Here is a 20416-nt window from a genome sequence, read left to right on the forward strand (position 1 = left end):
CTTCCCCGAGCAGCACGTCACCATGGTAGTGACGTCACAGCCTACGCTGACGTCAAGCCAAAGGCCTACCGGACGTCGTCCAAGGTGCACCCCCTGCTCGGATGAGGGCGCTGTGTCCCGCCTGGACTCGGCCCCGCTGGGTTTGGCGCTCTCTCGGTTCCGTGTGCGCGAGGCTGTGAGGTTCTTCCTGTGACGGGATCCGGAGAGGAGGCGGCTCCCCTGGGGACCCGAGACGTTCACCCCGGTGATTGGCTGGAGCGGCTCCCTGAGCTGTGAGTTCAGAGGACGCAGGTAATTAAAGCAAACCAGCAGCCTGGGCGGAGGAGGAGCGGCGGGAGCACCTGGCCGGCGCGGGAGAGGAGGCCCGGCGTCCCCGCTGCTCTCCCCCTCCGCCCGGGCACCGCGGCCGTTTTGCCTGCAGCCTCGGGCTTTGTGCGCTCCACCTGGTGTGTGTACATACATATGGCCGCAGTTAACCCTTTACACGCAGGAGAAGCTGCAGAGTAAACTAACATGTAGCTCCTTACACAGCGCAGGTCATTGTGGTGGGGCAGCGGGGGCGCTCACCGAGGGGGGCATCCGGCGGGGGCGCTCACCGAGGGGGGCATCCGGCGGGGGCGCTCACCGAGGGGGGCATCCGGCGGGGGCGCTCACCGAGGGGGGCATCCGGCGGGGGCGCTCACCGAGGGGGGCATCCGGTGGGGGGCGCTCACCGAGGGGGGCATCCGGCGGGGGGCGCTCACCGAGGGGGGCATCTGGCGGGGGGCGCTCACCGAGGGGGGCATCCGGCGGGGGGCGCTCACCGAGGGGGGCATCCGGCGGGGGCGCTAACCGAGGGGGGGCATCTGGCGGAGGCGCTCACCGAGGGGGGGCATCTGGCGGGGGCGCTCACCGAGGGGGGGCATCTGGCGGGGGCGCTCACCGAGGGGGGGCATCCGGCGGGGGCGCTCACCGAGGGGGGGCATCCGGCGGAGCTCTCACCGAGGGGGGGCATCCGGCGGGGGCGCTCACCGAGGGGGGGCATCCGGCGGGGGCGCTCACCGAGGGGGGGGCATCTCGCGGCTGCGCTGGATGGGGGTTCTTTCTTCCGGCAGCTCAGTGGACTGCGTTCTAGTCAGCGGGGTCTGTCCGGCGCTGTTCTGTTCAGTCCACTGAATGCTGCTTCCTGTGCGCAGGTGTGAGACCACCCTTATAGGGGCCACATACAAGCCGCCTGCTCACCACCGCCTGTTGTTTGTTTCTGCAAATCAATCCTCTGGCTTACATTAAAAAATTCTGTGGCGGAGCGGGGTGGGCGTTGTACCGGCAGGTGTTCTTCTCTGCTGCCCCTTCGATCCGTCAGTTTTCGGCCGTCCAATCAGTCTGCAGCTGCGGCCAACGCTTGGTTTATTTTTTTTGAAAGCCCATTTACGTTCTATAACCCCGTATTTCTCACGTGGCGACGCACTCTTGAAGTTTTTTGCACGCGGACACGGATAGCGGGACAGTCATCGCACGCACTACTTTGTTCCGCTTTACGGAGGATGCTCGCCCATACGAGTCAATGGTGAGAGAGAAAAAACGGACAGCACAAATCCCGTCTGCGTGCGGTTCATCTGCGGTCCACTGCTTTTTTTTTTTTTTTTAATGCAGAAAAAAAGAATTGCGCGCGCTTCATACATATATGTATATTTTTGCGGAGTCGAAGAACACATGGAGGAATATCAGACGCAAAACCACTAAGGTCGCACCGAGCTGCACACGTATGAAACATTATCCATTATTTGCGGAGTTACAACTTTTTTTCTATCCCACCGGTGCGTCCGCCCTCCAGGGGTTTCCGCTGACTATTCCTCTTGTGTGGTGTCCGTGTTCGGCGCGATGCGTAGATTTCACACCTACTGAACGGGGTAATACGCACGAGCGAGGTCTGTCACAGCGATGGTGCGAGGTGAAAAATAGCGGGTCTTATATTTGGGTGATTCTGTTTGAGAATCACCAATATTTCCAGTGTCTGAGAACACCCCGCAGCCCGCGCGTCACGTGATTTTCATGCGAGTGGGATGATTTGGGTGGTTTTGTTTCTTTTTCATTAGAAATATGGCAACAAATTACTTTTGTTTGTTTTTTTGTTTTTTTTTTACACGTGAAAAAGTAAAAAAAAAAAATTAAAAAAAAAAATAGGTACAGCAACGCGATGCCGTTTTCTTACAAAATGTAGAAAAATTGCAAGTTTCTGAGTGCGACGAACGAAGTTCATGCGCAGAAGTTCCGTCCGGTTACAAGGAGGATAGAAGTCGCACGGGAAATAAAACTCCTTCAGGCCTCGTGTCCACGGGGATAGTCAGGCCCGTCGCCGATTCTCCATGCAGAATCCCACAGCATTACTTACCTGTCCGGACGTTGCAGATGTTCCCTTTGTCGTGGCCGGATCTTCTTTCTTCGGCCCGGCGGATGTGCTCGTCACGCCGGCAGTGTGCTGCGCGCATGCACCGTGCACTCTATTTATTTTTTTTTTAAACACCTGCTCTCCCGCGTTCCCCCACCGGAAAGCAGGAATTCGGCTGCGGGTGTGCCGCGGATCCAGGCGGCTTCCATAGGCTGCAATAGAAGCCTGCGGGAGACCCACACTAAGATGGAGCTTGCTGCCGGTGTTTTCCCGCACACGCAATCCGCACCTCAGGAGAAAATGACATTCGCAGGTATTTAACTACCTGCAGGTGTCCAATGCATCCCTATGGGGCGCGGATCCGCGTGCAGGAAAAACGCTGCGGATTTTAAATGTTCTTTTCCCCGTGGACGTGAGGCCTAAGGCCATGGGTACACGAACGGGTCGGTTTCTGCGTGCAGGAGCCCACGGCGGGATCTGTCCCTGAGCGCGGCCGATGACCCCGCACACCTGTCCGGAATCTGCTTGATCTGTAGTGCAGAAGGTCCGGCCGGCGCGCACACAGTACAGATTTTGCCGTGGATCCTGCAACCTTCCCACAGTGATGATTGCAAAAGGGCTGCGGGTCGGACCGGCTTCCATTGAAGTAGATGGAAGCCGTCAGCACGGAATCCGCCTATAAACAGCGCGCTGCGTCTTTTGTTTTGTTGTTTTTTTTAACACATAACTGAACAATGACTTATGTCTGTATAAAGTGAATGACGAACGATAAGTGAATGAATTATCATTCATTCATTGGGTATCTGACTGGCAGATTCTTACAGTGGTCGTACACAATAGATCTAGATTGAACCCAGCGATTTCGGAGGGGCAGCCAACCATCTAGTGTGGGGGGCTCCTCTCACGGTTGCGTGCGAAGCACATGACCCTGAGGACAGGATTAGGCCGTTTTCTTACATGGGGGTGTGATATCAGCGAGAGTAAAACGCAGCGTTATCACATCTGTGTTCTGTGCGATATCGCTGTTTTCTCGCACTCCTTTGCTGGGATTTTCGGGGAATGGGCTGGGCTTGAAATATAAGCCCTACCCCAAAAATAAGCCTTAACTGCATTAAGAAAAATAATACATTACCTATCAGGCGCTGTCAGCTCTGGTGCACGTCTCCTCTGCAGCTTTGGCACAATCTTCTCTAGTCTTTAAGCACACCATCCTGGATTGGAGGTGTAAAATCCACACCTCCAGTAAGCACTGGCTGTGATTGGCTGAGCCGCGGCGCTTGAGAACCAATCAGAGAAATGGGGTATAAATTACTCCTCCCCCCCCCCCCCCCCCCACAGAAAGAAAGTGTAGTAAAAGTTCTACAACACATTATATGTACTCCTGATTGGTGCCATTGGAAAATTCTTGTCCTCACCCCCCCCCCCCCCCCAAAAAAAAAAGCAAACAAGCCCTCATATGGCTATGTTAATGAGTTATGGGTCTTACAATGCAGCAATGAAAACCCCTTTGTCCTTAAGGCAAAAAATAGTTTCCTAACTAAGGGGTTAAAGCATGGAGTAGGTCAGGTGCCGGGCTGTTGGGGAGAACGCCCCCCCCACCCCCAGGAGAATAGAAGTGATGTATAGCCTCCTCTCCTCTTCTTCAGCCCACGTAGCGCTCGACTAGAGCCATGTAGTGAATAGAGGAGGCGGCGGGGCCAATTCCTCTGTTGGACCGGACTATCAAGTTCACCAGCATGGCGGAGCTGCAGGGTTTTAGCAGACCCAGCTCGGCTCTGTAGGTCACTAATGTCACCATAGGGGGGATGTTTGCACTTGTATATAGGGATGCCTGGGTCACAGTGGAAAACTACGAATATAAGGGGATAAAAAAAAGTCATCGGGGGTAACGTTTACTCTGGGGTGCGTTCACATGGAGCCGATTACCTGCAGAGCTTCCGCAGCGGGAACAATCTGCACAAAGATCTTGATGTAGATCCGCAGCAGATGTACCATTCAATGGAAAGTGTGACATCTGTTGCAGATCCACACCAAAATCTTGGTGCGACTATGCCGCTCCTTCCCCTCATGACTCGTAGTGCAGTCTACAACCTTTAGGCCTCATGTCCACGGGGAAAATAAGAATTAAAATCCGGAGCGTTTTTCCCGCACGCGGATCCGCGCCTCATAGGGATGCATTAGACACCCGCAGGTAGTTAAATACCTGCGGATGTCATTTTTCCCTGCAGGCGCGGGTCCCGCGTGCAGGAAAAAATCCGGACATGCTCCATTTAGGTGCGGGTCTCCAGCGTAAACGGCTCCCGCAGGCTTCTCTTGAAGCCTATGGAAGCCATCCGGATCCGCGGGAGACCCGCACCAGAATTTAACTCACCTGCTCCAGACGGTACGGGTCTTCCCTTCTTCGCGGCCGGATCTTTTTTCTTCGGGCCGGTAGATGTGCCCGGCGTATGCGCACGGCACGTAGCCGGCATGCCAAGCACATCCGCCGGGCCGAAGAAAGGAGTTCCGGCCGCGACGGAGAGAAGATCCGGAGCATGTGGAGAGGTGAGTAATTCTTATTTTCAGCCCTCATGTCCGCGGGGTAGGAGGGACCCGCTACGGATTCTCCATGGAGAATCTGTAGCGGGCTTGATTTTCCCCGTGGACATGAGGCCTTAAAGTGAAATCCACAATTAAACAATGTTGCGAACGTTGTACCCCTCGATACATCGTTAATGATGAGCAGTGACAGATGACGTCCCCCCTGGTCTATCATGTCACCTTGGATGGCGCTTTGGGAAGCACATCGCTCACGTTGAAGGATATGTTTTTGCTGATGGGGCAATAAAGCGATGACATCAGATTGTGGTCACATTGATTCATTGTCTGATCAACACATATCGCATCCTAACATTGGCAATTCCACCTTTGAAGTGTCTAATTGCCCTGTGAATAAGCCTTAGGAGCGGTCTACAATATAGCCACCGCTGCAGAATGATGTGGGATTCTGCTACGGCAGTGAGAAAATCCAGTGTGAATACACAGATGATGTCACCCGCTACAGTTGTGTCCATGGATGAAACCTCAACACCGTGCCATAATAGCAGAGCCTTATACAGTTGCAAGTAAAAGTAAGTGAACCCTTTGCATTTACCTGGATTTCTGCATTGCTCACTAATATGGTCTGATTGTTATCTAAGTCGCGCTTATAGACAAACAGTCTAACTAAACTAATAACACACGGACACTCGTACTCCTCAGGTCTGTTATTGAGCACATTGAGTAAACGTCCAAAGTGCAGAGAGAAAAAGTAGGTGAACTTTTTGTTAGGCTGGGCTCAGATGGCCGTGGTTCGCTGCGTGTCGCCGATCACCACACAATATCTTGGCATGTATGTGCACGTAATACACACCAAGATTGAACATGCTGCGATTTTGCGCAATTTGCATGAGCAGCAACATCGCAGCCTATGGGAGGTTGGTATAGCGTGTTACGAGTGCAAATCTCAGTCTTAACCTTTTCCAATCCAATTGGTGTCCTGGTTTTCCTAGGGGGCTTACTCTTTTTCTGCCATTATACAACAGCGCTATATGCTGGCTAAAGCCAGTACTGCATGAGGTGACACATTGGATAGGCTCCGACAGCAGAGAGGCTGGCAATATACAGTAAGAGAACCCCGACGGACGTCTTCCAAAATCAGAGCTGTACAGCCTTAAATCATAATGTCTTAAGACGTCAGACAGTGAATTGGAAATGGTTAATGTGTTAGTAAAGGTTGATGACAGGCAAGCGTATTCTGACCGCATTTATGCATCCGTAGTATAATTGGGTCTTGACTGCGTGTCTTCTGACCCAAGTTGAAAGTATAATGGGAATCTGTAACGCTCGTAGATCGGGTCAAAATTCCTGTGTTTAGGTCAAGACCATTGTCCATACCACGGATGCATAGATGCGGCATGAATACTCATCTTTCATCGGCCTTAAAGGAATTGTCCAAGAGATGGAGAGAGATTAGATATTTCTTTTAAAACCAGGTCCTTTTATAGAAAAAAAATAATAAAATAAATCGTCTAATGCTCGCCTCTCCTGGTTCCACGCAAGTTCCCTGTCAGCAGCTCTGGGTTTCCTCTGTGACATATTGTTTACAGGCTGCAGCAGCCAATCACAAAGCTCTGAAATTAGCTGCAGCAGCCTGTGACATCTCATACATAGACTACAGGCAGCTGGAGCCTGTAAGCAGTACCTTGCAGAGGAGATCGGAGCTGTGGACAAGGGGACTTGCACGTAGCCGGGGGAGGTAAGTATTAGCTGGTGTAAATTTTTCCTTAGGGGACCTGGTTTGCAAAAAAAATCTTGGCCAACCCTTTTTAAGGACTTGAGATTGGAAGTGCGGCTTTTACAGGTGCTTTGCCCATTAAGTAAAGACGCACAAAGCCTGGTTGCTGACAAATCTGTACCTCTGGAGAGAGATTGGTTATTGTGAACCTTGCCTAAGTACTAACAACTTTCAGAAGACCTGATTGAGAAACACATGAGGCTGGAAAAGGCTGCAAAGACATTGCCAAAGACCTGGGTTTACATCAGGCCACCGCTGGTCTTATTTTTTTACAGATCGAGAAAATTCAGGAATATCGCCGATTTCCTTAAGAGTGTCCTGTTAAGATTACTCCCAAAGACACAACAGGCAATCCCGAATGAGGTGAGAGAGAACCCAAGGGGGTAGCTGCAATAGACCTACAGCAGACTGCAAATTCTAAAAACCTCTGGTCATGTGTCCACTATTAGAAAAAGGCTGAACCAGAATGGTGTTCGTAGAAGAACGCCACAAAGGAAGGCGGTGCTATTTGGGGGGAAAAAGAAAATATGGTCACTCTCAAGTTTGCCCAAAGCCATCTGGATGTTCCACAATGTTTCTGAGAAAGTTCTATGGCCAGATGAGAGAAAAGTTAAACTTTTCTGCACAAACTAGTCACACCAAGACCTCATCCACACTGGAGCATGGTGGAGAAGGCATCATTGTTTAGAGCTGCTCCTCAAGGTCTGGATTCCTATTAGTCATTGACCATTTCGGGAAAGTAAGGATTGTTGTATGCTAGTAATTCCAGTTTAAAACTGTGGGACAAATGTCTCTTGGTCCTCAAAGGGTTAAGGATATGATGAATTCTAAATTGTATTAAAACATTTTAACATGAGGGCAGCACTCCATGACCTCAAGCTGAAGACATTGGGTGATGTATGCAGAGCATCCCAGAAATACTGATGAACTGAAACACATTTGCAGGGAGGAATGGGCCAACTTCCTTCAAACTATGCAATTCTTATTTGCAGTTACAGGAAATGTTTGGTAGAGGTGATTGAAGCTAAAGGGGGATCTACAGGTGATTACATTCAAGGATTCACTTACTTTTTCTCTCTGGACTGTGGATGTTTTTTCACCGTGCTCAATAAGACCTTAACAGTACAAATGTTCATGTTTGATTGTGACTTGGATAAGAATCAGGTCACATTTTATTAGTAATCAATGCAGTAATCCATGTAATTCTAAAGCTTTTGCTTACCTTTTTTTGCAACTGTTACACATACATAATCCTGCTTGTAGTTCTGTTATTTTCTTAGACAGAAATGGGATTTGAACTGGTCATCTGCTGTTATAGCCCATCCATGTTAAGAATGACTAGTTGTGTAATCGGACATACTACAGTTTTTTTCTGGAAATAAGACACTGTCTTATATTAATGTTTGCCCCAAAAGAGGCACGGTGTCTTATTTTTGGGGGATGTCTTATCACTTAGTAGATGTGTTTGAGTCCCTTGCGCTAGTCTCCATCGCTGCTGCAGGCTTCAGTGTACTCCTGAACGCCAACAGAGCATTTCTTCCTGGTAGCCAGGCTTAAATACCCCGCCTCCAGCAATCGATTGCTCTGATTGGTTCATCAAGTGCCGCGTTAGTCAATCATAGCCGGCGCTCGATAAACCAGTCCCAGCCATTCAATGAGGTCATTCAATGAATGGCTGTGATTGGTTAATTGAGTGCCAGTTCTGATTGGCTGATGCGGTACTTGATGAACCAATCAGAGCAATCGTTTGCTGGAGGCAGGTTTTTCAAGCCTCACTACTGGGAAGAAATGCTCTGTCGTCGCTGATTAGTATGCGGAAGCCTTCAGCAGAGCTGCAGCCCAGCGCAAGGGACCCGAACACCGTCTACTATGTGAGTAATGTTTTTTGGGGTTTTTTTTCAATGTAGTGTAGCTAGGGCTTATTTTTGGGGAAACACAGTAGTTAGAGCACCAGAACTACATTCAGCTGCAGTGTGGTTGACTGTGTACCGTCTGGTCACCAGAACAATTCTTTACACCCTCTGACCCCTTTACATCCTCGGACCCCTTTAGGCGTCGAGTTGTTTACATCTACAGGATCCCCTTTCACCGGAAATCTTTCCGTGATCACGCCATTCTCGGTATACCGTCAACACTGTTGCACAAGAGAAACCCACAAGGTTGGCAGCGTATGAAATGCTGGCACCAGCTAGTCTAGCACTGATGACAAAGCCTTGTTCAGAGTCGCTCGTATCGCTTCGTTTTTCCCATTCTAATGTGGATTCACACTGAAACCGATCCACGGACAACTTGCTCACATGACTTTATATTGCACTCCGGGGTCACATGTCTAATTCCATACAGGGAAGCTCTAATAGTGGCCATTCAGTGTGCGCACCTCCCAGAGCTGCTTCGTCTGGACAGAAGTGTAACAAGCTCAGCGAGACGAGGCCTGCAGAGTATTCTAGCCTCGGGATGTAGACGGGAATGTCTTCATGAGATCTTCAAAATAGTAATTGAAAGTTGCAGAGCTGTTCATTAATCACTTTTATATTACAATGTCTTAAGATCTTCCTTCACACCGTAGGGACCGTTAGTACGCCTCTTTACGGCAGCCATCAATGGGTTTTATTTCGGTACATGCACCTCTTTGCGGTGCTGCATTGGTGACCGGTGCTGGATATAGTGGGAGCTGAGCTATATATTGACAACCGGGCTCCTGCTCGTACGGCTGGGATCAGAGCTATCTCCAATCCTGGTCGTTTTAACTCCTTAAATGTCACAGTACCCCTTTAATATAAAAATAAACAAAAAAACACCAGAAAATTGGTAGCGAACCCAAATGAAAAAGTTATCCCATCATTTAGCCAACATAATGAAAGCAATGAGAAAGAAGATTAAAGGGATATTCCAGGACTTTTTAAACCTTTTCTATTGATAACTGACAAGTCCTCAACAGATAGTCAGCGGGGACCCGCTGCTTGGATCTGCACTGCTCAGCTGATTCCTGGGGCTGCTGTCTTTGTGGTCAGTGCAGGAAGCAGAAAGTTCTGACCATGGCGCAGTGGCCAGGGTTGGGATTGCAAGCGTAGCTCCCATTTGAATTTAAACATTGCTAGTTTTCCTTACCCTGTCTTAGGGTGGATTCAGACACCCATATATCGGTTCGGTTTTCACGCCGAGCCGATATATGGTGTCCTTGTGTGCAGGGGGGGGGGGGGGGGAGGATGGTAGAGCCAGCAGCAGGAACTGAGCTCCTGCCCCTTCCCCACCCCTTGCCACTATTTGCAATAGGAGGGGGCGAGACAGGGGAGGGACTAAGTCCCGACGCTTATCTCCGCCCCGTCCCACCCCTCTCATTGCAAATAGTGGCAAGGGGCGGGAGCTCAGTTCCTGCTGCTGGCTCTTCCATCCCCCCCCCCTCCTGTACATATGGACACCGTATATCGGTTCGGCGTGAAAACCGAGCCGATATACGGTCGTCTGAATCCACCCTTAGGGGGAAAAAAAGCAGAATAAGTGATCAGAAAGTTGTATGAATCTAAATTAGTACTAATTAGAAATTACAGCGTGTCTTGTACAAAAAAGTCCTCAGCTTCATCAATGGAAAATTAAAAATGCCATTGCTCTTAGCATGCGGTGACTTCAAATCGAAGACCCAAATGTTATATGGTACGCGCGCACACCCAGAAGAGAGAATATTTTATACCATAGAGCGGAACCATTATGGCAGAAGAATTTAAAAAAAGCTGTCTGCGACAATCTATGGGGTGGGGTAGTTCGTTATTAGGGCCCAAATAGGGTGGTCATTAAAGGGTTAAAGCAAACTAGGTAAGTTACCATAAACAGAAACCTTACCGGCTTTTCAGAATGGCATAACGGAGCTGTACACCACTTACACACGTTTTACTAGACCTTTATCACCAGGACCGGTCTGTCCGAGGGCCGGGCTACATGGGGACTTCTTGTAGCCCTACTGATTGATCGAGTGACAGATTTGGGCCACCAGATATTTCTGTAGACGGTAGCTGTAGCTTCGTAGTTGAAGCCATCAGAGATGGCCATGTGCATGAGGAAACCAGCTGCTTTGTCTTCTATATGCAGAGCAGAAGCCAATTTATATGCATTTGGAATTGACAGGAAAACTAGACATATAAACACGAGCAAACCCCAATATGTATAGTATATCAAAGACCAAACTGATCCACAACTCACTATATACATCTATAAAAGTATAATCCATTGATCGGACCTGATGAGGTGGCCCCTCGATACCACCAATAATGCATATAAAATAACCATTTAGTGAATATATAGCATATCGATAAACTCTCCATTTAAAGTGGGTCTCTAGTTGTAGATTATGCTTAGTGTGAAAACTACAATATTTTAGTCTGCCACCTGGAACCCTTGCCGGTCAGCTGTTTACTAGCTCATTGTGTTCATACAATGAGCTGACTTCTTCAGGAAGCGGGCAGCTCCATTCCTACTGCAGTGGCTAGGCTTGGTATTGCAGGCCAAATTCCCATACACTTCAATGAGAGCTCAGCATGCAATACTAAACCTGGCCACTGCAGTGGGAACAGAGCTGTCTACTTCCTGCAGCTCGCACGTGTCTAGCGAACGGCTGATTGGCGGGGCTCCCTGACATACTGGACAAACCCTTTTTAATGCATATATCAGAGGGGAAAAAATTGCAAAGGGACGGTGTACAATTTAGCTCTTCCGCTTCCACGTATGGAATGACATTTTATGTAACAAAAGCTGCAGTAAGTAAATCCAGAATCCTGAGTAAATGTCACTAAATTAAGAAATAAACTTCTGCTTCAGCCAAGGAGTTTTTATTAAGTTTAATTAAAGTAAATCTGAGCACATATTGGAGCACTGAATAGATGGCAGCTCCCTCGCACTGTCTTGTCTTACCGCTCCTGTCTGTTGTCTATTCCCAGGGCTGTGGACTGTTTTGAATGCTGTATTTATAGGGATCAATAGGGCCAATTTACTAACGCTGTCTAATAGTCAAACTTAAACCAGACAGTCTAAGATGCACCAGACTTCTCACAGTAGTTCATGCTGGATGGTCTATCTGGCACATCGCTCAACTGTCTAGTCTAACTTTACACCATCTATTAGTTGGCTTAGTTTTACACCAGTTATTGTGCCAAAATATTGGCATATGAGATTTCATTTAGGCCACACCCTCTTGCCATGATCTTTTTTTGGACACACAGAAAAGTGTCTAAAGCAGCATAAATGAGGGGTGATGAGCTGAACGCTGATCGTTCATTGTAAATAGCAGACGTTCAGTATTGAATGGCCGCTATGTTAACCCTTTCCAATCCACTCTGCCGTCTAAAGACATTCTGGTTGAAGGCTGTACAGCTCTGATGTCGGAAGACGTCCAGCAGGGTATTCTTACTGTATATTACTGGCTGCTCTGTTGTCGGGGGCCTCTCCAGCATGTCACATGCCGCAGTACTGGCTCTAACCAGCAGATGGCGCCATGGTATAATGGCAGAAAGAGAGAGCCCCTAGGAAACCCTGAATCCAAAATTGGATTGCAAAGGGTTAAGGCAATGGAGAAGGGCGGGGGAGCGCAAGGAGAGAAATCCCCTCCTGCCTCCCCGCTGTGAGCCAGCCCTGTGCAGGTGCATGGGAGCTAGTATGTGCAGGGACGAGTGTTGGGAATTGTTTGCACGACACTCGTCCTGTGTAAATGGGCCTTTAGACTACCATTGTATACTAATGCACAATATGCCATCTTTTTTTTCTGAAGGCCTGGAGGGTTGCTTCAACACAAAAATGGAATTTATATTATAGGCCATTTTCTAATGACCCTTTCCCTTTAAATTCAACCATTGAACCCCTTTGAAGGAGAATGAAGATAGATAGATACATTTTAATTTTTTTTTTGTAATGTTTTTTTTTCATTTGTAAGTGTAACTTTTTTTTTATTCTGTTTTATGCAGGACGATGCGGACAGCCATCTTGTCCAATTGTCTTGAGCTGTGGTTAATAGCATTTAGAATCTACTCTACAGCAGCCTTATAGGCCATAGGTACAATGGACAGGAGGGCTTCCATTGGCTTCTACGGGAGACTATTCTAGGGATGTTGTGCAAGGAGGGGCAAGGGGTGGGCTGTAATATCACCTGATCTCTATTGTGAATGGTGGATCTTGTGTGTAACCTATATATTCTCTCTCTATCTTTCATTGTAATCCTGCCTGTGATAATGGGGTAACCGCTGAAAAGTTTTCTCTACAGAACAGGAAGAGTCCAGGCTATCGAGCTTAAATGCTCAGTGTGAAAACTACAGTATTTTAGTATTTTTCTTCTAAATGTAGATACTTAGGCACAAAATTCTTAAATAGATTTAATATAAAAACTTTATTTTTTACAATAAATCATTTTCTGATGTCACATTCCCTTTAAAGGAATAGTCTGGAAACTGATCCACAGTATTGTGTCTAGGGTGGGGCCTGACAGGGTTTTTCTGTTTTTGTCATGAGTCTCAAAGCCTACACTAGACCTAACATTGTGTTCCTCGAAGGTCTCCCCCCCCCCCCCCCCCCCACCCTCTTAGATCACAATGTTGACAACACTGCAAATGTTTATACCTGATACAGGTTTGCCGTATAATTTTTTTGCACCTGTACGATACACGTTACGGTGAAATAAGTTCTATCTGGTGTTCTGCTAATGGGACGTTGCGATGTCCTAGGTATAAGCGGTATACGGAGATAGATGTGTCTCACTAGAATATTGTGTAACTGACATAAAACTGGCAAAGTTCCCCTGTTAGTGCGTTGAGCAAGTGACAATGCCCGAGGCGGCTATGTTTCAAACAAACCAGACTACTGTAGGCACCTAACATAGAATGTTAGGCTAAAGGGAAACAATGTCTATCTAGTTCAGCCTGTTTCCCTTCCTCCTTGTTGATCCAGAGGAAGGCAAAAAAAACACCCAATGAGGCAGAAGCCAATTTAGCCCATTTGAGGGGAATAAGTCCGTCCCTGCTGAATTTTTATTCTGGGGGAGAAGTGCCAGACTGGCCAGAGCCAAGACGTGATGGTCAGCATGGCTCAAGATCCTTCACACAACTACATGTATGTGAAGTCTCGGGTTCTCCATCTGGCCTGGACAGTTATGTAGAGAACTTGGCTTGCAAGAGACCTAGTACCAATGGTGGGACCTCTGATCTGCGTTACACACTCGGAACCTCAAAAAGCATGATGCCAGAACCTTTCGCCTGCCTCGCGATTCATACAGTGCCTGAAACCCATTGGCGCATTACACGAGCCCACCAATACTTTCATCGTCGTGGAAGAAAGTCAGCATTTGAACAGAAGAAGGCTTATCCAACTATCTCCACTACAGTCCTGACCAAAACAACGTCTTGACGTATTTGTCCTATTTCGACAGAGCTTGCTGTCCTTTTTGAAATCCTGCCCCGCCAATCCAGCTTAGCTCAGTTGGCATCACTATTGTACCCCTACGTTGAACTTTGTTGCATGACTTGTCCCAGGTTTTACCAAGTTCTACCATGTATATTCTTGGGCACCAGAAATCTTGTTGTACGAATGGTTAGAACATGTCCAATTTGTTCTCACATGGAAATACAAATTGCAAGTTGATCCTGCCCCGAAGGCTTCTTTATATAATCTGTGCCAGCCAGAGAAAATTATACAGCTGTAGCTAAACCGTTGCTGCGGTAGTATTACAGATTTCTACAGCCCTTATTACATATGGATGATGTGAAGTGTCCTACAGGATAACACGTGTTTCAAGGAACTATATAAAGGGCTTATGCGGTTTGGACATCATCTCAGATTGCAGGTTTCAATTCCCTCCGCTGAGTCTAAAAGAAGCTAATTCTTAAGAATTAGGAGAACGCTTGTTCGTAGTTGTTATATTTTATGCTTCGTTGTAGTGTTGAGTTTGTTAATTATAAGTTATAGACTGGTAATTATACGTGTCGGTGTGACATCAGCACGTACTGTTATTACAGTCTGTGACCCACCAGTAATTATAATGCAATGCATTGAGCAACTATTGTATAAAAGCTGTGCCATGTGTAATGCGGATATTTTTTTTTCAAGGTTACTATGTCGTTATGCCTGCGAATCTTTCCCGCAAAGCATTTAACAACCAGTGACGTACATATGCCACTGGGAGGTTATGAAGTGCTCCATACCCGGGGGGTGCTGGCTTAGTGAAACAGCTGACTGCTGCCCACAATCGGAGCTAGCTACAATTTTCACTGTCTAACCACTTGGATGCTGTGGGCAGTGTTAACTGTGGCATTTAAGCAGTTAGCCGGGATCTCTCCTCCGTTGCCCAATAGTTCGCCCACATGGCATGACTGTGCGGTACCGATGGATTGCCATGGCAGCTTGGGTCCTGGTGAACTCAAACAATAGGAGGCATAACTGGTAACACCATGTCCATGCCAAAGTTGTTGTTCTATTTATTTATTTTTTGTGACCTTGTTCTCCCAAAGAGATTGAATTAAAAGTCAGATATGCCACAAAATGGTACCAAAAAAACAAACAAAAAAAGTTTTTCAATATGTAATATGGTACATTAAATGCTGCCATTAAAAATAAAAATAAATACATTATAACCCTTCGAAGGCGAGGACAAAAAATGTCTGGTTCTTAGTGTTTTCTTCTAATGGCGGTGACTATGGCATGAGAAACCCTAGGGAATGCAGATGTTAAGTGGGATCAGACAGTAGTTCTACTGTACACCTTCTGCTTGTAGTGTGTAGAATAATGGTGAATGCGCTGTTTGTAGCTTTAGACTGACAAGTTTCTTCTTTCTCTCTGCTACAGCTTATTATGGAAGAAGTCTCTAAGAAAACTGAAAGTTCAGACGCTGTGCAGACTATTACTTTCCCATCTTCAGTTTTCCAAGCATCACAAATTGCTCAACAGGTAAGATATCCTTTTTTTTTTTTTTTTAACTAACTAAAAGTGGTTGTATGGTTACTGGAGAACTCCTTTTTATTAGGACCCCGGGTGTTAAAATAATAAACAGCAGTATACTTGCCCCTCTGTGGGGATCCAGCGATGCAGTCTGCTGTGGTCCTGGTGATTCCGGTAACAGATGTCACAGGAAATCAAGTGACTGCTGCAACCAATGAGAGACTTCAGCATCACCGTCCATTCTTATGCAGTCTGCCTGCGCCGGAGGAGGGCTGCCCGCGCCGGGCGACTGCCTGCGCCGGAGGAGGGCTGCCCGCGCCGGGCGACTGCCTGCGCCGGAGGAGCTGGAGGGAAGCCAGTGAATGTGCTTAATCTTAGGTATAGGGAGAAGTATGAAGATGCTATTACATGAGTGCCTTAACACTCGTCTAATAGCACTTATTTCTGGGCTGCACCTGCCCAGGTGCAGCCTGGCGATTGCCGTGAAGACGTGAGTGCTAGTGGCAGCCGATGGCACTCTTGTAATGGCGGCCTTGATGTATGTTCTGATTGTTGACTGCAGCAGCCTGTGACGTCGCGTTTGCAGACGGACTGCAGCACTGAATACAGAGGTGCTGCGCCAGGCATGCAGGGACAATCTGCTCATTCATCATTTTTACAAATGGGGAGCACTAATAAAAAAAAAACTGACAAGCCCTTAAATTGTATATCTATTTAAATTTGGCAACTAAAATATTTATTTGGCTCCTAAATTTTAAGGTTTGGAGTTTTTTTTGTTTTTATGCTGCTACTTACTTTCATCAAGCATTTGCATTTTTTTCTTTACCACAAAGCTTTATCAGAGAGATCTAATATCTGCCATATTGTATTTCCTTGTCCAGATGGCATTAAGAGGTACTCCCCTGACCGTTGTACTGCCCGGGGGGGAACAGCATGTCCAAGTACAAGGTGTTATCCAGACCGCTCAGTCCTCTGTCATACACTCTCCACAAGTTGCTACATCACAGGTAATTCTTGGACAGGACTTGCCTACCGTATCTTTTTGGCTTTGACCATTGTTGATCTGTTTTGTATCACGTTGCTACATAATAAAGTCAAAATATTTGTTTGTTTTTCTTTTAGGCATCATCTTTATCAGATAGCGAAGACTCTCAGGACTCATCGGACAGCATCGATTCCTCCAGAAAGGCACGTGGTATATTAGCTCGTCGACCTTCCTACAGGTAAGTGAAAGTACCAGGAATAGCCCTGACATGAAATAGACATTTCCATTGATAGTGTTAAGCTCATGATTGTTTCCAGCTGTTAATATTGGTAGTCTGCAGCGAAAGCTATTGGGCTGTAGGCCGATGCTAATTAACCCTTTCCAATCCACTGTCTGACGTCTAAAGACATTCTGATTGAAGGCTGTAAAGCTTCCAATGTTGAAAGATGTCCAGCAGGGTATTTTTACTGTATATTACTGGCTGCTCTGTTGACGGGGGCCTCTCTGGCATGTCACATACTGCAGTACTGGCTCTAGCCAGCAGATGGCACCATTGTATAATGACAGAAAGAGAAAACCCCCTAGGAAACCCTGAATCCAAAATTGGATTGCAAAGGGTTAACATTCTAAGTATTTCTCCTTGTGGCAGTTTATAATGGGAAACTGCAGAGGGACTGATACCATATCTATGGCATTTTCCACAAACTATGCCATAAGTGTCTATCCTGGGAACAACTGGCTAACTAAACCAGTGCTGTGGTCCCTTCATTTTCAGGTTCCTAGCAATATGTTTAGTAATGGGAAAACCCGTTAGGTGGTGCTTAGTCGTCTAATTCTCAGTATTGGTGCGGGTCTCAGCAGCTGGACCCTCGGCAATAAAACAAAACTATGGAATCTTGGTGTCATGCCATGGCTTTCTGTGACGGGAAATGCCCTATAACCTGTGAATATTTACCATGACACTGCTTTCTTTCATCATCCACTAGCTTCTGCATTCCAACAGTACGGTCGATGCTTCACTTCTATATAACCCTCCGCGGTTCACATGGATGGTGCATAGAAAACTACACATAATTAATTACTCAGAAGAATTTAAAGAGTGCGGTCCCCCTTTTTATTTTTTTTATTGGGGGTACATTGTAACACATTATAGTACAGTTTGTTATTGATTTGGTGATACCAATTATGTGTATGGGGTAAAAATGTTAATTCTGTAAGACCTTTTAGGTGCCATGGTCAGCAACTGCAGGGTTAAATGGTTAAAGGACTCATTGGATGAGCTTCTCACTACTTTTTAACTCCATCTCAAAGAGCAAATACTCTGATAAGAAGGGAGGGGGGATAACATGAAGAAACGTCTGTTATCCTACCTTATGACAGGAGAACAGACATGAGAATCTTTGCTCTATTCTCTGCTGCCTCCACCTCCTACCCTCTCCCTTTCTGCTCTGCACTCAGACTGAAATGAGAATTGTAAATTCAGAACTCCCACTTCAAACGGCTGTAGTCCTGGTTTTGTTAGTACTACCGACATGCTTGTGTTATTTTAAAGGCTAACAAAACCACAGCTACAGCTGTTTGAAGTAGAACGGGCTCCGTTCCTCCAAAACTGTAAAGTATTTTTCCTGAAGAATGAACAGAGCTTGTCCTAAACTCTTGAGAAAGGTGTGTTTGGGAAGGAGGGGGGGGGGGGGGGTGTTAAACCACTCACTGCTAGGGTTTTCAATATAGATGAGCGAGCGTACTCGCTAAGGGCAAATACTCGAGCGAGTATTGCCTTTTGTGAGTACCTGCCCGCTCGTCTCAAAAGATTCGGGTACCAACTCTTTGTAGATTTTATGGGCAGTAGCAGTTGCTTCTCTAAGATCATTGCTGATGTCTTTCCTCGTTGGTATTGTGTTAACACATGCCTGAATGCTCCAGTTCAGCAAACTGCCAAAACTTCTGCTTTTATAGAGGTGGTAAAACTCGCTATCAATTATGCAAGGGAATTTGATTAGCAGTACGTAGCTGCTATTTACCCTTTTAATTCCTATAGAAGCAGTAAGGGTGGTTTTACACGGGTGAGAAAATCATGCGAGGGTAAGTGAAAACGCAGAATTATGAAACCAATGGTTTCATTCTCCTTTGCAATGTCTTCACTCACGCAATGTTGCGTGGAAAAAAAATGTATATTCTTGCGATATCGCCCATTGTTTTCAATGAGACAACTCTGCAATCCTCTACCGCGGCTGGGGGATTCCCTTGAGCAACAGGGATGAAAGGATTCCCCCTAGTTATGCAAGGCTGTTTTCACATGAAAACTCCTCGCATCCACGTGGCTTTCACATGGTGGAAAGTGCAATAACGCTCTCGCCTGTGTAAAACTAGCCTTGGGGTATACTTGACACACACTGCTTCTGCATTTTGGCCTAGGTGTTCATCTGAGGTTGCATTTACCTAATTTTAAGACCTTCAAAGGCCCAGATGACACATAAAACCATTGAATTCAAAAAGGACGTTCTCAGTTTTTCTTATGACTGTATGAACCTTATCAGGGCATTGTATTTCCTGCTTCCTTGGCACATTAGGCTATTTAGGTTCACTTCTGCATGCAGCATTATTTTTGCCGACACCTTGACAGAACCCGACAAACCCCATAAGTCAGTGGGATCTGTAATGGCTCTGATGGAGCATTGTGACTTCTATTATAAACAGAGCCTTATTATGATCTCCTCACATTACTTGTATTGAACGTTCCAATCCATCAATAGAAAGAAAACTAAGAGTCTGATTATGGTTGTAATGTTGCTGATTTTTTTTCTCAAGGCAAATATTGAAAGATCTCTCTTCTGATGACACTGGAAAGCGAAACGAGGAGGCTGCTGGAGTATCTGCTTCACCTACAACTACCACCATATACCAGACCAGCAGTGGACAGTATGGTGAGTCCCACTATGGTGCTTCAGTGCCAAAACTAAAGCCTCCAATGTAGAATCTAGTATTCACTTGTAGTATTATATCTATTACTATTGATGTACGGAAGTGCTTTTGTTAATGCTTGCTTCAGTCATGAAATGTATGGAATGTAATTTGTGTTTTTTGTTTTTTCCCCCCTCCCTCTAGTAACCATTGGCCCTAATGGAACCTTCCAGCTCGCTGCTGGGCCAGACGGGGTACAAGGACTACAGACACTAGCCGTGGCCAATGCTAGTAGCAACCAGGCAGGCACAACTATATTACAGTATGCACAAACATCAGATGGCCAGCAGATTCTTGTACCCGGCAACCAAGTGGTTGTCCAGAGTAAGTCCACGGTGATTTAATTTAACCTGTTGATAACCTGAATAATACTTTCATTACCTTCATGACGTGTTAATTACCTGCATGTTTTTTTTAGCTGCTTCAGGTGATATGCAAACTTATCAGATCCGTACCACTTCAACTACCACCTCACTACCACAAACTGTGGTTATGACTTCACCTGTTACGCTGACTTGTCCCCCAACAAAGACGGATGACCCACAACTGAAGCGTGAAATAAGATTAATGAAAAACAGGTAGGAAATTGCATAGTAATGCTACATGGACAAAAAACATAGATCTTGAATATAATGATGAACCGCTTAAGAAACCTGGGTACCAGCGATGTCCTACGGATTTCTCGGGAGCTGTCATTGGCAGTTCCTAAAGTAAATCATTGGCCTTGTGTTACAATACTGGAATCTTCTGAACTTAAACTAATGCTCATTTGTTTTCTTTACCTCACTGATGCCATATTGTTAAAGCTATGTTAGAACTGGTGCCATAATATCAAGAACCATCTATTCTCTATACGGAAGCATTAGGCCTCATGTCCACG

At 46.5% G+C, this 20416-nt stretch overlaps 1 protein-coding gene across 1 annotated transcript in view; it reads left to right on the plus strand.

Moving 5' to 3' along the window:
- Positions 1-20416, plus strand: part of ATF1 (activating transcription factor 1) — a 22135-nt gene continuing 1719 nt past the window's right edge. The window contains exons 1-7 of the mRNA XM_066584345.1: positions 1-291; positions 15498-15599; positions 16472-16597; positions 16713-16813; positions 19384-19499; positions 19681-19860; positions 19955-20114. Of these exons, the coding sequence (XP_066440442.1) occupies positions 15504-15599; positions 16472-16597; positions 16713-16813; positions 19384-19499; positions 19681-19860; positions 19955-20114 (779 nt within the window). The 5' untranslated portion in view covers positions 1-291; positions 15498-15503. The remainder of the gene's footprint in view (positions 292-15497; positions 15600-16471; positions 16598-16712; positions 16814-19383; positions 19500-19680; positions 19861-19954; positions 20115-20416) is intronic.

Source organism: Eleutherodactylus coqui, chromosome 1, assembly GCF_035609145.1.
Source record: "Eleutherodactylus coqui strain aEleCoq1 chromosome 1, aEleCoq1.hap1, whole genome shotgun sequence".
Classification (NCBI taxonomy): Eukaryota; Metazoa; Chordata; class Amphibia; order Anura; family Eleutherodactylidae; genus Eleutherodactylus; species Eleutherodactylus coqui.